Source organism: Danio aesculapii, chromosome 1 (assembly GCF_903798145.1).
Source record: "Danio aesculapii chromosome 1, fDanAes4.1, whole genome shotgun sequence".
NCBI lineage: Eukaryota > Metazoa > Chordata > Actinopteri > Cypriniformes > Danionidae > Danio > Danio aesculapii.
Window position 1 is genome coordinate 41,945,267 of NC_079435.1, and position 16,167 is coordinate 41,961,433.

At 33.4% G+C, this 16,167-nt stretch overlaps 1 protein-coding gene across 6 annotated transcripts in view; it reads right to left on the bottom strand.

Annotated features, from left to right (window-relative positions):
* The window catches only part of limch1a (LIM and calponin homology domains 1a), a 115,770-nt gene that overhangs the window by 15,179 nt on the left and 84,424 nt on the right, over positions 1–16,167 (bottom strand). For 5 of the 6 annotated variants that reach the window (XM_056460737.1, XM_056460731.1, XM_056460715.1 and 2 more), the window contains 5 exons: positions 12,628–12,934; positions 11,169–11,287; positions 9,006–9,093; positions 4,698–4,723; positions 2,629–2,742 (listed from right to left, as the gene is read on the bottom strand). In XM_056460737.1, the coding sequence (XP_056316712.1) occupies positions 2,629–2,742; positions 4,698–4,723; positions 9,006–9,093; positions 11,169–11,287; positions 12,628–12,934 (654 nt within the window). The remainder of the gene's footprint in view (positions 1–2,628; positions 2,743–4,697; positions 4,724–9,005; positions 9,094–11,168; positions 11,288–12,627; positions 12,935–16,167) is intronic. The other variant, XM_056460728.1, reaches the window with a different exon arrangement.

Consider the following 16,167-nt stretch of genomic DNA (forward strand, 5'->3'; position numbering starts at 1 on the left):
AAAACTACATTTTTGAATAGTAATATGCATTGCCAAAAACTTTCATTTTTTTGAATCTTCAGAGTCCAGATATCCAAATAGTTTTATTTCAGCCAAATAATATCCTATCCTAACAAACCATGCATCAATGGAAAGCTTATGTATTCAGCCTTAAGACAACTTTTTTTTAATTGACACTTACGGTTGGTTTTGTGGTTTAGGGTCACACATTAAAAAAAAAAACTTTGATGTAGAAACCACAAACCTTCTTTCAGTTATTTTACCACAAATATTAATAGCCAGCATTAATTTTTTAATTTAATAGTATATATATTTATTTTAGTTACTTTACCAAACATACCAAAGTCCCAGCATTAACAGTTTATAACATCTTTAAATATACAGTTAGGTCCATAAATATTTGGACATCGACACAATTCTAACATTTTTGGCTCTATACACCAACACAATGGATTTGAAATGAAACGAACAAGATGTGCTTTAACTGCAGACTGTCAGCTTTAATTTGAGGGTATTTACATCCAAATCAGGTGAACGCTGTAAGAATTACAACAGCTTGCTTATATGCCTCCTACTTGTTAAGGGACCAAAAGTAATTGGACAATTGGCTTCTAAGCTGTTTCATGGGCAGGTGTGTGTTATTCCCTCATTATCCCAATTACAACAAGCAGATTTAAGGTCCAGAGTTCATTTCAAGTGTGCTATCTGCATTTGGAATCTGTTACTGTCAACTCTCAAGATGAGATCCAAAGAGCTGTGACTATCAGTCAAGCAAGCCATCTTTAGGGTAAAAAAAAACCCATCAGAGGGACAGCGAAAACATCAGGTGTAGCCAAAACAACTCTTTGCATCATTCATAAAAAGAAAGAACCCACCAGTGAGCTCAGCAACACCAAATAACCCAGAAGAAAACACCCTTCACAACAGTTGGCCAGATCAAGAACAATCTTCAGAAGGTAGGGGTATGTGTGTCAAAGTCAACAATCAAGAGAAGACTACACCAGAATGAATACAGATGGTTCACCACAAGATGTAAACCATTGGTGAGCCTCAAAAACAGGAAGGCCAGATTAGAGTTCTAAAAAAGCCTTCACAGTGCTGGAACAACATCCTATGAACAGATGAGATCAAGATCAACTTGTACCAGAGTGATGGGAAAAGAAGAGTTTGGGGAAGCAAAGGAACTACTCATGATCCTAAGCAGTGAAGCATGGTTGTAGTAGCAACATGGCGTTGGCATGTATGGTTTTCAATGGAACTGGTTCTCTTGTATTTATTGATGATGTGACTGATGACAAAAGCCAAAAGACAAAACTGGACAGCCCTTCACAGTGCAGATGGAAAATGACCCAAAGCATACTGCAAAAGCAATCAAACAGTTTTTGAAGGGAAAAAAGCGGAATGTTTTGCAATGGCCAAGTCAATCCCCTAACCTAAATCTGATTGAGCATGCATTTCACTTGCTGAAGACAAAACTGAAGGGAAAATGCTCCAAGAACAAGCAGGAACTGAAGACAGTTCCAGTAGAGGCCTGGAAAAGCATCACCGTAGATAAAAACCCAGCATCTAGTGGTCTATGCGTTCCAGACTTGCAGCCAAGTATTAAAAAGTAAAAGTTTGATTTATGATTATTATTCTGTCTTATTACTTATGGTCCCTTAACAAGTGGTAGGCACATTTGCAAGCTGTTGTAATTCCTACACAGTTCACCTGATTTGGATGTAAATACCCTTAAATTAAAGCTGGCAGTCTGCAGTTAAAGCACATCTTTTTCGTTTCATTTCAAATCTATTGTGTTGGTGTATAGAATATTTATGGACCTAACTGTATATAAAAATGTTCTGTTTTCATGTAAACTGTAAAGTTTTTGCAATAAAAATACATATTGTACAATTTTATTTTATTGTACTTGTCAATTTAGTTCATGAACTACACTTAAAGAAATTAATTCTAATTTTCGTTGCCAATGATCTAAAATTTTTACTTAAACTAATACAACAACAACAACAACAACAACAACAACAACAACAACAACAACTTAAATGTAATTTAATTAATTTGATTTATTATTATTTACATAAAAACATTTGGTTTGTAATTTATTTTGGACATGAAAAAACTGGTTTCATAACCAGATACTCCAGTGTCACATGATCTTTCAGAAACATTTTCCAAATGCTGATTGGTTGCAGTTAACAAATCAGTTGAAAACAGCTGCTTAACCTTTTTGTCTAAATTGTTAATTTTTTTTCTGGGATCTTTCAAAAGAACAGCCTGTGAAACAGATTTTTGTGCAATAATGTAAAAGACTTTTGATCAATGTAATGCATCCTGACTGATCAAACATTCAATTTTTAAATACACAAGTGCTTTTGTGTTCTTTCGAACTCTAAAAACCCCTTTTTACTGTAACTGCATAAACAGAATGACTTCTTTAAAAGTTCTCCTTTCATATTACACAGAAGACCAGACATTATACTGCTCGGTTTCCAGTTATACAAAAATCAGCCAAGGGTCTGACAGATTTCAGAGAAGGTGAAGGAACAGGACAGGAACAGGGGGGGAAATCTCACGCTAACCAGAAAACCCACACCTTCAGTCAGTCAAACCCCAGACAGACTGCATTACCTGCAGGAGACGCTCCTGCTCCTGCTGCCACCTCTCCTGCCGCCTGCGCTCCTCATTGGGATCCCACGTCCAGTGGTCAACCCTTTTCGCAAGGTTCAACATTGGGGTTTCAATCTGATTCACACACATATACACACACACAGAGAAGCAGAAAGGAAAATGGGAAAGGAAGGTAAGACGACAGGATGCATCTACACTGGGTATGACTTGAAAGAGTATAGATTAATTATAAATGTTTAAACTAGCCTTTTCTGTTTAGTTCGCAAACAAGGCAGATTGGGGTTTCATTTGCATTATTTGACTTTAAGCAGCTTATATTTCTTTTTTGTAAGTAACAGATTCATATTTCTATTGGATAACACAAAAACACACATTTGATTGACTGTATTAAACAGAAGCTGACTGAATCTACCGTTTTCAAATACACATATATTCAACTTTTTGGCATTTTAAAAAGTACCAAAGTGTGTCACCACGTAAGTGTTATGATTAAAGATACTGATAATTTAAATGAAGCTGAAATGAAATATTAATATCAATTTGGTAATTTTTCATTTTTGTCATTTTATTTTTAATTGTTGCTAATTTTTAGCTTTTTTAGAGTATCTCAAATTAAACAGAATTAAATATGTATATATATATATATATATATATATATATATATATATATATATATATATATATATATATATATATATATATAAATATAAGAAGTTAATAGCTATTTCTTAGACATACTTTAAATAATGATGATTTGTTTATCATTATTTAATATTAATATTAGTAAATGTATAATGAGCAAAATTCAAAGCGTTATGCAAACAAAAAGAGCAGTATGGAAAATGTGGAGATATTTTATAGCAGTTCTAAATCATTTAACAAAAGGTGGCTGACTTGCCAAACTGTGCAAAACATTGCTTCATTTTTTTATCATGTTGTACCCACATAAATGTCTGCTTCCAAGACGTTAGTGACAGACATTTTCTTTTAGCCTCATAATTTGCCAGCATGTTGTCGTCTTTTCAATGTACTAGTTGTTACCAGGTCACGGAAAAAAATAACGTGATTAAAACATCCAATCAGATAAGAGGAACCAAAAAGCAGTATGGTGTTTACGACATCACAGAGAAGGTAGCATTTAAAGGCTTAAAAGGACAAACTGTTTGACAAATAGTCGCAGGCAAATTAAACTTTAGTAACAAGGCAGCACTGGGCCAGTAATGATCCTGTCTACTTTCCTGAGCATCTCTCACGCTGACCCCAGGCAGTCCTTATTGTTAAGCTCTGATATATATATATATATATATATATATATATATATATATATATATATATATATATATATATATATATATATATATATATATATATATATATATATATATATATAAATATATACTGTTTTTACATTTTCATATTAATTGTAAAGTTTAGGTGATTTTTAAAATCTCATTTAATAGCCAGCTTAAATTGTTATTTAGCATATTTTTAATAATAAAGATTATTTCTTTAGTGGTTTATTGTTTATATATTTAAAAAAAAAAACTATAAAATTAAATGAAATGATCAATAGATTTGGTTAATTGTAATAAACCTGACTTAAACAAAAACATATTTTAACCTAATTTTATTTATTTAGATTATATATCAAAATATTTTTACTTTTATGTTTAAGTTTTATGTAAAAAAAAAATAAAGTTAAACAAAAAGAAATACTTACAGAATTGAAACTTACAAAAAAAAAACTATTTTAAAACATCAATAAATTGTATATAATATAGGCAGTAGCAACAAAACTCAAAACTGCCACATGCAACTGAACTACTTGTATAGTAGCTTTACATGCTCTCAAAATGCAAAGCTGTTGGGGTAAAAATAATGCAACAGCAAATGACGTCAACATTTAGCTCTTCCACCTGACCACCCTTAGTAACAGCCAAAATGACCAGAATGAACATCTATACTTACAATGAATAACTAACAAGGGGGTGAAAGACTGAAAAGAGATGCAGAAAGAGGAAATAAAGAGGGATTCTGGAAGAAAGAGTTTGAGTTTGGCAAGTACTTACACATTCAATGGAGTAGTCAATCCCCTCTGGAGGAAAAAAAAGGAGAAGGAAGCAGTGGTTTTAGAAACTCATCATATACTCATTAATCTTTCCTACACAAATGAAAGCGACAGCACCGCAGAAATGCAAAGTAGTACAAAGATACACAGAGCATAAGGTCTTGCTTATGTCTGATATTAAACAGATGGTTTACCTAAAAAAGAAACTTTTCTCATTATTTACTCACACTCAAGTGGTTCTAAACGTTGATGAATTTATTTCTTCTGTTGGACACAAAACAAGATATTCTGAAGAATGTTGGAAACCAGCAGCCATCAACATCCATAGCAGAAACAACAACAAAAAAATACTCATGGAATCAATGGCTGCTTTTTCCCAACATTTTTCAGTACACCTTGCTTTGTGTTTAACAGAAAAACACTCAAATAAGTTCAGAACAGGGAAAGGATGAGTAAATGATGACAGAATTATTGTTTTTTTACGGTGAGCTATCCCTTTAAGATGCGTTTTGGTTAAGCGGATCACAAGCTGACAAGGAAGACTAAATCCTATTTACATCTGGACTGTGTTCAGCCCTGACAAAACATTTTTTAAATGAAAATGGTGTTCAGAAAGGGCCATTCTCTGTGTTCTTTTTGAAGACGTTTTAGAGCCTCGTGAAATTGGTATAAAAACTCCAAAATATGCTGCATGTTACAGTGACTTTCCTTGCCATTCAGAATAAAAGAGAACACCCCAATTAATAGAATAGAAGTGGAAACTAATTATCATGATCCAACAATTTCCTTGCTTTTCAGAATGAAAACATCAACATTTCAGGTGACAGATAATCTGCTTATCTCCGAGGCTATGTTATGATCTATATGACAATTTTATTTTTATTGAAAGTATGAGGCTAATCGTTATTACTGGTCACTATTGTTGCAATGATATTATAATATTTACAGTACTATTATATAATCAGGAGTATAGAAATGTTTATAAAAGTGTTACTCCACTATACAATAGCACAATATATGAATATCGTATTTTACGTTTTGTCAGTTTAGTGGCTAATTCATACGTATTCGTACGAGTTCAGTCGTACGAAATTGTACGATTTTAAAAAGGAGGCGTGGCACCTAACCCCACCCCTAAACCCAACCGTCATTAGTCGATGAGCAAATCGTACTAAATTGTACGAATTAGATCATACGAATTCGTACGAATTAGCCACTAAATCAAAAAGTTATGAATTGCCGTGAGATTGTGTTGGAATATCTATATATATTTGTTACATTAATCAGTGTCTTGTAAACCTTCCCAAGGAAAGGATTTGGACAACAAAACATTGCAATCACTACATGATATTTAGACTGACTAAAGTCTAATAAAGTTCTAGATTTACACTTAAGGGCTCTTATTAATTCAGTTATTTTGCATCTAATGTAAATGAGCAAACAGTATACTTGTTCTTGTACCCATTGTTTGAACTGTCTTCTTAATATCGCATGGTTTATACATCCGTTGCTGATTGGGCTGAAATTTGAATATGTTATTCATCCCACTAACCGTAGAAAAACCTTACGTGCCATTTTGTGCTTGAACAGGTCCCTAGTGTCTTAATCCTTTTATTTTGCACAATTTCAACCACTTTTCTGATTTCTTTGAGGGGCGGGTGGATGATAGATCTTTTTCTGAACAAATAGTAGAAAATAATCTTGTGCAGTTTACATATGAATGCAAAAGGAGACCAGCAGAAAACAAAACAGAGAGCAGCAACTTTCAATTCTGCTCTGATTCAGAAAATGAAAATTGCACAGACCACTGTGGGTTTGTGTTAGAAGCTGGACTGGTAAGTCTTTTACATGATTTTGCCTTCAACCCAAACTTGTGATTTTAAATAGCAAAGTGATAAAAAGTGTTTTCGACTGTCTCAAAAAGTGGTCAAAAGTGGATCATCTCAAAACATCTTTTTTACAGCTGCATTTATTGTTCACTTGTGATCGGATCAACAAAGATGCATCTTAATACCATGTGAAAATTATATTGATATTGATAGAGACAGACGTAATGATGACTTACACACATTGACATCAAATTTGCTGCAAATAAGCATCATATACACACTTACCATTTACATGCATTTCAAAACTCTGTCCACTTATTTGTTTTCACTTGATTTATGTTTTCAGTGTGTATAGTTTTGTGGCAACATTTATAAACTTCACTATACAAAATGCACTGCTTTAAAAGAACACCACATTTTTAGGGGGAAATTATGCAGCGTTGTTTCCTAGCTTGGGACTATCTTCAGGTGCTGCATAACATCATTGTACCTGCTGCATTTATGGTACCCAGCAAAATTCCTTGATTATTACGCCCGACTGAGAGTTTGAGAGTATAGTTCCTAGCCATATCGGCCTAGAAAATAGCAAGCTTTAAATAGGGAAATTACCAAAAGTTTTTTTTTTTTTTTGCGAGATGCTAATGGTCCAATCCGAATCAATGATTTATGCTAAGCTATGCTAAAACTGCTGCATCCAGCCCTGGAGATTGGTTGAAAAGATTAAAAATGGTTAAACTCAACTATTTAACTCTAGCGCACTTGTAAAATTAATATATTTCCAAAAAACTAGAATGTCCCTTTAATGTGTATTTGACCACCTCTCAATGTGGTTTAAAAGATTACACATTCTGGACAAATTTTCTGTATTTACAGAAGATTCCCTCTATTTACCATATCAACTGAGATGGAAATATTATATATAATCAATGCCATAGACAAGAAGGATGAAATCTTAGTCGTACAGACACAACAGCAACAGAAAAAAGCTATATAACACAGAGCATCTTAAATTCTAAATCTTAATCTTAAATCTTATCTATAATCATGGAGTACTGCCATATGTCCATGCTACAGGTGCCTGATGAGGACAAAATGACACATAATCATTTGTTTAGATGGAAAAAAATAATTTGAAGAGAGAAGGGTAAAATGTGGAAGTCAGTAAATATGCACTACATACTATAGGGCTGCCCTGGACTTTTTCCTGGACTAAAGATTTTCTTGGTTGATTACTCGTTGTTTGTGTAGAAGCACACACTGTTTGCTTTCATTATTTGAAATCCATAATATACGATATATACTTAATTAAAATAAACTTTTTACATGGAAAGTAAAATGACTTATGTCAGAATGAATCCAGGTCCAAAAATATGTCACATAGTAGATATTGGTGAACTGTTAGTGTATGTCCACGCAAATTATTTGGCTAAAGACCAATTAACTATTAACTACTTGTCTATTAAGATTATAAATTATGTTTCTATTTACAAAATACAATAAAAATGTGTTTTATGATCAAGAAAAACTGAACAGGGTTTTTTTTTTTAAAGGAAAATTTATAATTTTGCTCTATTTGTTTCCTTTTTGAATCATTAGTATTAAATAAAGTAAATAATTTAATTAAACAAATAATCCTGCTGATCCCAAACGTACGTTTTGTCACTCAAAAATGAAAATTTCTCACCCTCACATTATTCAGTTTAGAAGAATGAAGCTCATACAGGTTTTGTAACAAATGGAGGGTGAGAAAATGATGACAGAATTTCCAAAATTGGGTGAATGATCCCTTTTAGTGCACAGCTTACCCCATTCTCTCCAAAAAAACAGTTAAAAAAACTGCCTCATAGTGCCCTCAGCAGACAAGCCTTTACTATATAATGCACCTCCACAGGAGAACTCAACCCTTGCAGAAAAAGCCAACGAGTGTCAAATGAGCTCCACAAGTTAAAATCTAGTGTAAAAACACATTAAATTAAAAAGTGATCATTAATTTAAAGAATGTTTCACACTTGATGAAACATTTTAAAGAATGTTTCACACCAGAAAAATTGTTCAAAAACCATGTTTCATATGTGATTTTAACATGTGAAGCTTATGAGATGTTCATAATGCACATGTGTTTTTTATGTAAGGTATGTATATAATGATCACATAATGATCAGTGATGGATTATTAGATCATCTGCCGTGATCTGTGATCAGTTTATCTATCGGCTTTACCTGTTGGAGCGAAGAACTCCCAGCGTAACTTAGAGCTACTAGAGGAATGTGACTCTAACAGACGTACACGCACATCAAATAAATCCAAACAGAAAAGAGGGACAGTCAACAAATGAGATAAAAGGAGAAAGGCAGAAAAGGATCAACCAAAAAAAGGTAACCACCAAAAGAGGATTCAGAGGAGGTAAATAAAGAGTGACATTTGGAAGGATTTGTTTGGTCATCATATTATGAGAGCTGGAGCAAGTGGAGCTGTGTTACCTGTCGACGAGATCGAGTATGATGTCTGGTCAGCTTTACAGGACTCTGCAGTTGAGCTCAGATCACATGTATTTTGGACTGTATCAGGCTGATGGGAATAAAATAAATCATTATGTATCTCTTTTTTTTCACAAAGTCAGTTTGTAAATAACAGGATTTATATACCCAAATAAACAGGACAGCATTTAGCATAAGTTATATATAAGCATAAGTTATGTACAGTTGAAATCAGAATAGCCCCCCTGAATTATTAGCCCTCCTGAATTATTAGCCCTCCTGTTTATTTTTTACCCAATTTCTGTTTAACGGAGAGAATTTTTTTTTTCAACACGTTTCTAAACATAATAGTTTTAATATTTCATTTCTAATAACTGATTTATTTTATCATTGCCATGATGACAGTAAATATTATTTGACTAGATATTTTTCAAGACACTTCTATACAGCTTAAAGAGACATTTAAAGGCTTAACTAGGTTAATTAGGTTAACTAGGCAGGTTGGGGTAGTTAGGCAAGTTATTGTATAATGATGGTTTGTTCTGTAGACTATCAGAAAAAAAATACAGCTTAAAGGGGCTTATAATTTTGACCTTAAAATGGATTTTCAAAAATTCTAAACTGCTTTTATTCTAGCCTGAATAAAACAAATAAGACTTTCTCCAGAAGAAAAATACTATCAGACATACTGTAAACATTTCCTTGCTCTGTTAAACATCATTTAAGAAATATAAAAAAAAAAAGAAAAAAATTCAAAGGGGGGCTAATAGTTCTGACTTCAACTGTATATATTTATATCGTATATAACAAAATTCAAATTTGTGAAATTGGTTAAATAAGCACTTTTTAAACCTCTAAAAATATCTTCATTTGTTTGTTTTTTGAGGTACATTACGCTGAATTAATGAAAAAATGATTTAAACTTGTGAAAAGAATTTTTTTGGAGTAAAATAGTGATTGTGATTTCCCCATGATATTGAAAAAAGAACATTTACTAGTGGTTTTGAAAACAAAATGCTCATTTAATATGTAATAAAATATAAAAATAATAGTAATAATAGTAGCTTGAATAAAAGATTTCTTGTTCACACACACTGGGTACTACTCTCAAAAATTGATGTTTGCTGTTTGTTCAATCTAAAATTAGCGATTCTTAAGTTTTTTGGGGTGGACAGCTCAATTGTTTTATGTTCGATCCACTCAAATTTGTAAAAACTAATGAGCTAACTTAATTCCTTAATGTTGTCTCAACACAAAATATTCTGTGGAACCCAGCATTTTTTACAGTGTACTCACTCAAAAAAATGACATTTGTTTGTTCAAACTATTTAAAATAAGCTAAAACAACACAATTCTTGAGTTTTTTTTGGGACAACTTAATTGTTTTATGTTCAAGCCACTTAAATTAATAAAAACGGTAACACTTTATTTTGATGGTCCATTTGAGTATTAGTAGACTGTCTGCTTAATATCTGTTGATATGCTCCTTCAACAGACATTTAACTGACATTTTGCATTTCAACTTACACTAACCCTAACCCCAACCTAACAGTCTACTTATAATCTAATGAGAATTAGTTGGCATTTAGATGCAATGTAACTATAATTCAACAACAGACCATCAAAATAAAGTGTGACCGTAAAAACAAATATGTTAACTTAATTCCTTATCAATTGTGTGGAACCCAGCATTTTTTACAGGGCTGGATTAATCAGAATTTGTGATTGAATTAAACAGTCTGCTGTCATCACATACTGGTGTAAGAAGACAAACAATACATATAAATGTCAAGATACTTTTATTTTTAGCACTATTGTAGAACAATAAGAATCAAGTATCAAATTGTAAAGATGAAAAGTCACCTAAACAAAATTATGTTTGGTTCTAAAAATATTCCAAATAGATACAGTTGTCTGCACACTGAAACACATAATCAGACCAAAAAAAGCTCTATCAAAAATTATATTATTTATGATTTCATCTACAAAAGTGCAAGGTGCAACAGCTCAGAAAGCAGACATTTCAGTCCATATTTTCTTTAGTGCTATACTGAAGTTTCTAAAATGAACCACTTTATTTCATGTTTCAGCATATTCTGAATTTCAGGAATCAGCCTATTCTTGACTATTCCTTTAAAAAGTGAAAAGAGAGAAATGAAGGCCCACCTGCTCTGTGCTGGACGTGTCCTCTAGTGGGACGGGGTGCGTCTGAGTGAGTTCTGTCACTATGGTTGTTGTGACAACAAAGTTGCGCTTCATCACTGTGTCAGGCACTGGCTGCTTTCCTGAGTATGTAGAAAAACACATATGTTAATATAAAAAGGATTCAGTCTATAATATCTCTGCTTCATAGGGGTCGCATCACACATAATTACATTTTTTTGTCTATTTATTTATGTTTGATCATTAAAGAGATGAAAATTCTGTCATCATTTCCTCTCCCTTTACTTGTTCCAAACCTTGATGAGTTTCTGAAAAACACAAAAAGAAGATATTTTAAAGAAAGCTGTAACCATTGACTTCTATAGTATTTGTTTTTCTTACTATAGAAGTCAATGAATACAGGTTTTCAACTTTCTTCAAAATATCTTCTTTAAAGCTCAACAAAAGAAACTCATCAAGACTTGAAACCACTTGACGATGAGTAAATAGTGAGTACAATTTCATTCTTTTGGTGAAGGCTAAGATGTAATGACTGTGAAATCCTTACTTTTTTGGGAGGGATATAAAAAGAAGTCTGAAATACCCAGGAGGTCATTTACTGTCAGCAAACATTCGATTCAATTCATGTTTATTCCTATAGCGCTTTTACAATGTAGATTGTGTTAAAGCAGCTTAACATAGAAGCTCTAGTAAATTGAAACTGAGTCAGTCCAGTTTCCAGAGTTTAAGTTCAGCATCCTGATCCCAACCAATAGTGTTGTGTTTTCCTCTCAATAAAAAAATAAAATCCAAAAAGCTTCATTTTCATGGCCAGGTTTTGTTTGAAATCTTACATTTTGCTTGTAGTATATTTGGGTCTTGTTGATCACCATACACTCTCAGAAATAAAGGTATGGGAGCTTTCACTGGGGTAGTACTTTCTCAAAAGGTATATATTTGTACCTTACGAGACCATATTGGTACCTCAATGGACCATTTTAGTACCTTAATGGACCATACTGGTACATTTCAGGTGCATTTGGGTACTAATATGTACTTTTGAAGTACCACTGTGTTCTCTTTACGTACAAATATGTATCTTTTGAAAAGGTACTGCCCCAGTGACAGCTCTCGTACCTTTATTTCTGAGAGTGTATATGTGTTGTCTTCGTGAAACGCCATGCATTAATCTAACTGACCTTAGAAAGCTGTGACAGTTACTTAAAGGGATGGTCCACTTAAAAATGAAAAATTCTTTAATGTTCCACAAAAGCCATTCATATTTACCGAGCGCAATAAAAAGAGGACAGAACTTTAATTTTTGCGTGAACTGTCCCTTTATTTTTGATAGATTAACTTTTTGGACTGGTGATGAATTTTGACTTTGTTGTAGTAAGTTTTAAAATGCTCATATGTTTATTTGTCATCATAAGATATAAAAAAAGTTAAATAAAAATGCTGATTTTCAAAAACGATGTTTTACCTGCTGGTTCTGACACTGAAAGTGTAGTTGAGGTGTCTTCTTTGCTGATCTCTTCCTGAGGACTAAGCGGACTTTCTTCCTCCTTGTTTATGACTTCTTTCTCCAGGTCAGGTTTAGGTGTCTGTAAGTCTTGCTGGTGGTCTGAGGTTTCTAACACAATTGGTTCCTCATTTTGTTGACTTTGAATTGCTGGCTTTGGAGACGAGGAAGAGAAGTTGACATCAGGTTTCTGCAGAGAATCTCTATCAGTCTTCTCCCTGATCTCCTGCTGATTGTGGTCTCCGTTCACACGTATTAGCCCATCACTCTACATTAAAAATCAAACAACAATTTTTTTATACACAACTTCATTTCTTCCCTCTTTACACAGTAAAAATGCTTTAAAATGTACAGTGTTATTATTACTACAGTGAGAGTAATAATTTAGTGTTAGCTTAAAGGGCACCTAGGTTACCCCTCTTTTCAGACTTAATATGAGTCTTTTGTGTCTCCAGAATGTGTCTGTAAAGTTTCAGCTCAAAACACCCATCAGGTTTTTTATTATACCTTTTATTAAATTCAAATTTATACATTTTTGCACCAGGAGGCTGTTTTGTTGTACTGCTCCTTTAAGGCTAGTCCTCCCCGCCCACCGTTTCTATGTGCCTTTCTGCGTGCCTTATTCTCCTCCCTCTGCAGATTCAGACAACAGGTAGACATAAAGGAAGAAGGTCTCATGTAATGTTTGTGAGAAATACTACAGTAAGAACTTAACCAATTAGTTCTATTCGTTGTAGAGTTGCTATGATGAGTCACATACAATGTTGTTAGAAAGTTCACGTACACACAGATACACACACAGACACAGCGTGGACTCGACACGCACACACACAGATACACACACACAGATACAGCGCGGACACGACATGCACGCACACAGATACACACACACAGACAGACACAGCGCGGACATGACACGCAGAGACACAGACAGCGCTCGTTTAGCTTTGTACTCTTTTTGCACGCAAATGTGACAGGCTACAGGTTAATCTCCACTGCTGTATGAATATCTGTTATGTTAATGTACAAAATAAACCTGATCTAACATCCACAAACCGGGATTGAAGCATCTTCCTTTATTGTTCTGACATGCGGCTGTGCTGATGAAGTGAATCTAAAGTAAATCGCTGTAATTCATTACACACATGCACTGTTTTAAAACTTGAAAAACTCACTCATGATCACATTTGATGATGATTGATGATCCTAGCGAACTGAACACACCTTTTATTCCCGGTTGCTTTGCGCTCATCCTGTCTTGTTGATATGATTATACACGTGACTACCAGGACATGTTAATACGCGCAGCTGTCAATCAATTCGGTCGGCGGGGGACCGCACTCCTACGTCAAGTTGCGGTCGGTCTGAAAACTTGGTCCACCGTTTTTATGTTGCTAAATTGAAAAAAAGGACTGGGTGTGTTTATATCACCCCAATATGACGGTCTATACACTATACCTGCACATATGTCTGTCCAAACAGCTTAAAAAGTAGATTTTTCACCATAGGTGCCCTGTAAAGTGTAAAGCAATTATACATTTGCATTTTAAAAGCCAACAGTTTAGGTTTGTGAAAAGCACTTTACTTTTATATCATCTTTTTTTCATGCTCTTACAGTATAAATGGGTCTAAAGCTGCCTTTATACCATGATATTTAGATGTAATTTTAGATATATTAAAGTTTGAAACATTGTTTTACCATTTAAAATATAGTACACACCAAAATGAATATGTCCTTATTATTTACATACTCCCAAGCCATCCAATATCAGTTCGATTTTCTTTCTTTAGCTGGACAGAAATTAAAGTTTTGGAGCAAAACATTCCAATATTTCCCTTCATCTAATGTAAGTGAATACAAGTATTTTTTCAGAATCCAAAAAACATTTAAACCATAAATGCTTGCCTTAGGCCAGCTCTGTAATGCAACGTTTACAAGATGGTTTGAACTTAAGGACGCATTCATAAGATGGCTGGGGTTTTGTGGATTACTTTGGTCTACACTGTGGCCTTTCCATTTGCAATGCAAGAAAATGGAATGTTTTCTCCAATTTTTCTCTTTGGCTGAAACAACTAAATCATATAAATCCCGACCTGAGGGTGAGTAAATAACCAGAACATTTCCTTTTACTTTCATTTACAGAAACAAGCTTTTTTGCCATATTTATTCAAATTGGTTATATAACTTCAAACCAAAGATTCAAGGTTGCTGTTAATTTACTCACCCTCAGGTCATCCAAGATATAAATGACTTTATTCTTCAGTAGAACATTAAAGACGACTTTTAAACTGTGGTGCTTCATTTTACGTGTAATGTAAATGTATTTCTGTACAATCATATAGTACTTCAAGTTTCATTCGGCCAAACCGTTAATGACCTTATAATATATAGACATGTACAATTGGTTATGCATTATTCTGAGATTGTGTGTCCTTGATTTATTGATTTATGAAACACAAGTCAATGACTATCAGCACTTTAAGAGTACAAAAGACAAACTAAACAAAAAATGACCTGTGGCTCCTGATGATACATTAAAGTCTTGTAAAGCAAAATGACTGGTCTGTGCAAGAAACTGAAGATTATTAACGTTTTACCTGTATTATGTATTATTGTAATGCATAGCCTCTGCAAACAATACTGAACATATTCACAACAGTTAATGTTATTGTTCTACTTAAGAAAATAAGTCACCTACAAAATCACAATTATTAGGCCTCCTGTGAATGTATGTTGTTTTTAAATATTTCCAAAACGATGATTAACAGAGCAAGGAATTTTTCACAGTATTTTCTTTAATATTTTTTCTTCTAGCGAAAGTCTGATTTGTTTTATTTCAGCAAGAATAGATTGTTTTCACATGATGTCATTGATGACGTGCAAAATTCAGATGGAGGGCAGGAAGTGATTCTTCTACAGGACTCACTATCAGAACATCAAAATATTTGTTTTATGTTGTTTATAATTGTTTAAGTCGGCCAAAATAAGAAAAGCCGAACAGTTTTTAAATGCTTCCAAAAGTTTTTGCTCATAAAGGGGGGAAAGTTAAAAAACTGGCTGAAAAACGGAAGAAAAGGCGACATGTAATAAAAATTTATTCAGTACATCCAAAACAAACTTGTTTTGAATGTGATCATTCATTTGACAGCACCAATAAAAATTATATACAGGCCTAGCTATATGTATAAAAATAATAAAAAAATCAGATCCACACTTACACAAAATATTCTTTTTTTTTGCAATAATCCAAGTCTTTACTAGCATTTCGGTGGAATAAACAACCGTAACATAAACATCGAGATGCGCAGCAGTGGTGAAAAAGAAATGCAACTCTTGCGACAAAACTAAACGGTTATAATTGTGGAGCACTTTTCCCCCTTACTAAAATAAATAAATAAATAAATAATAATGTAGACTATGCGTCCACGCTTTTTTATGCTTTCATCTGTTATTTTGTAATGTCTGGAAAATATCTGCATGGCAGAAAAAAGCTATAGTAA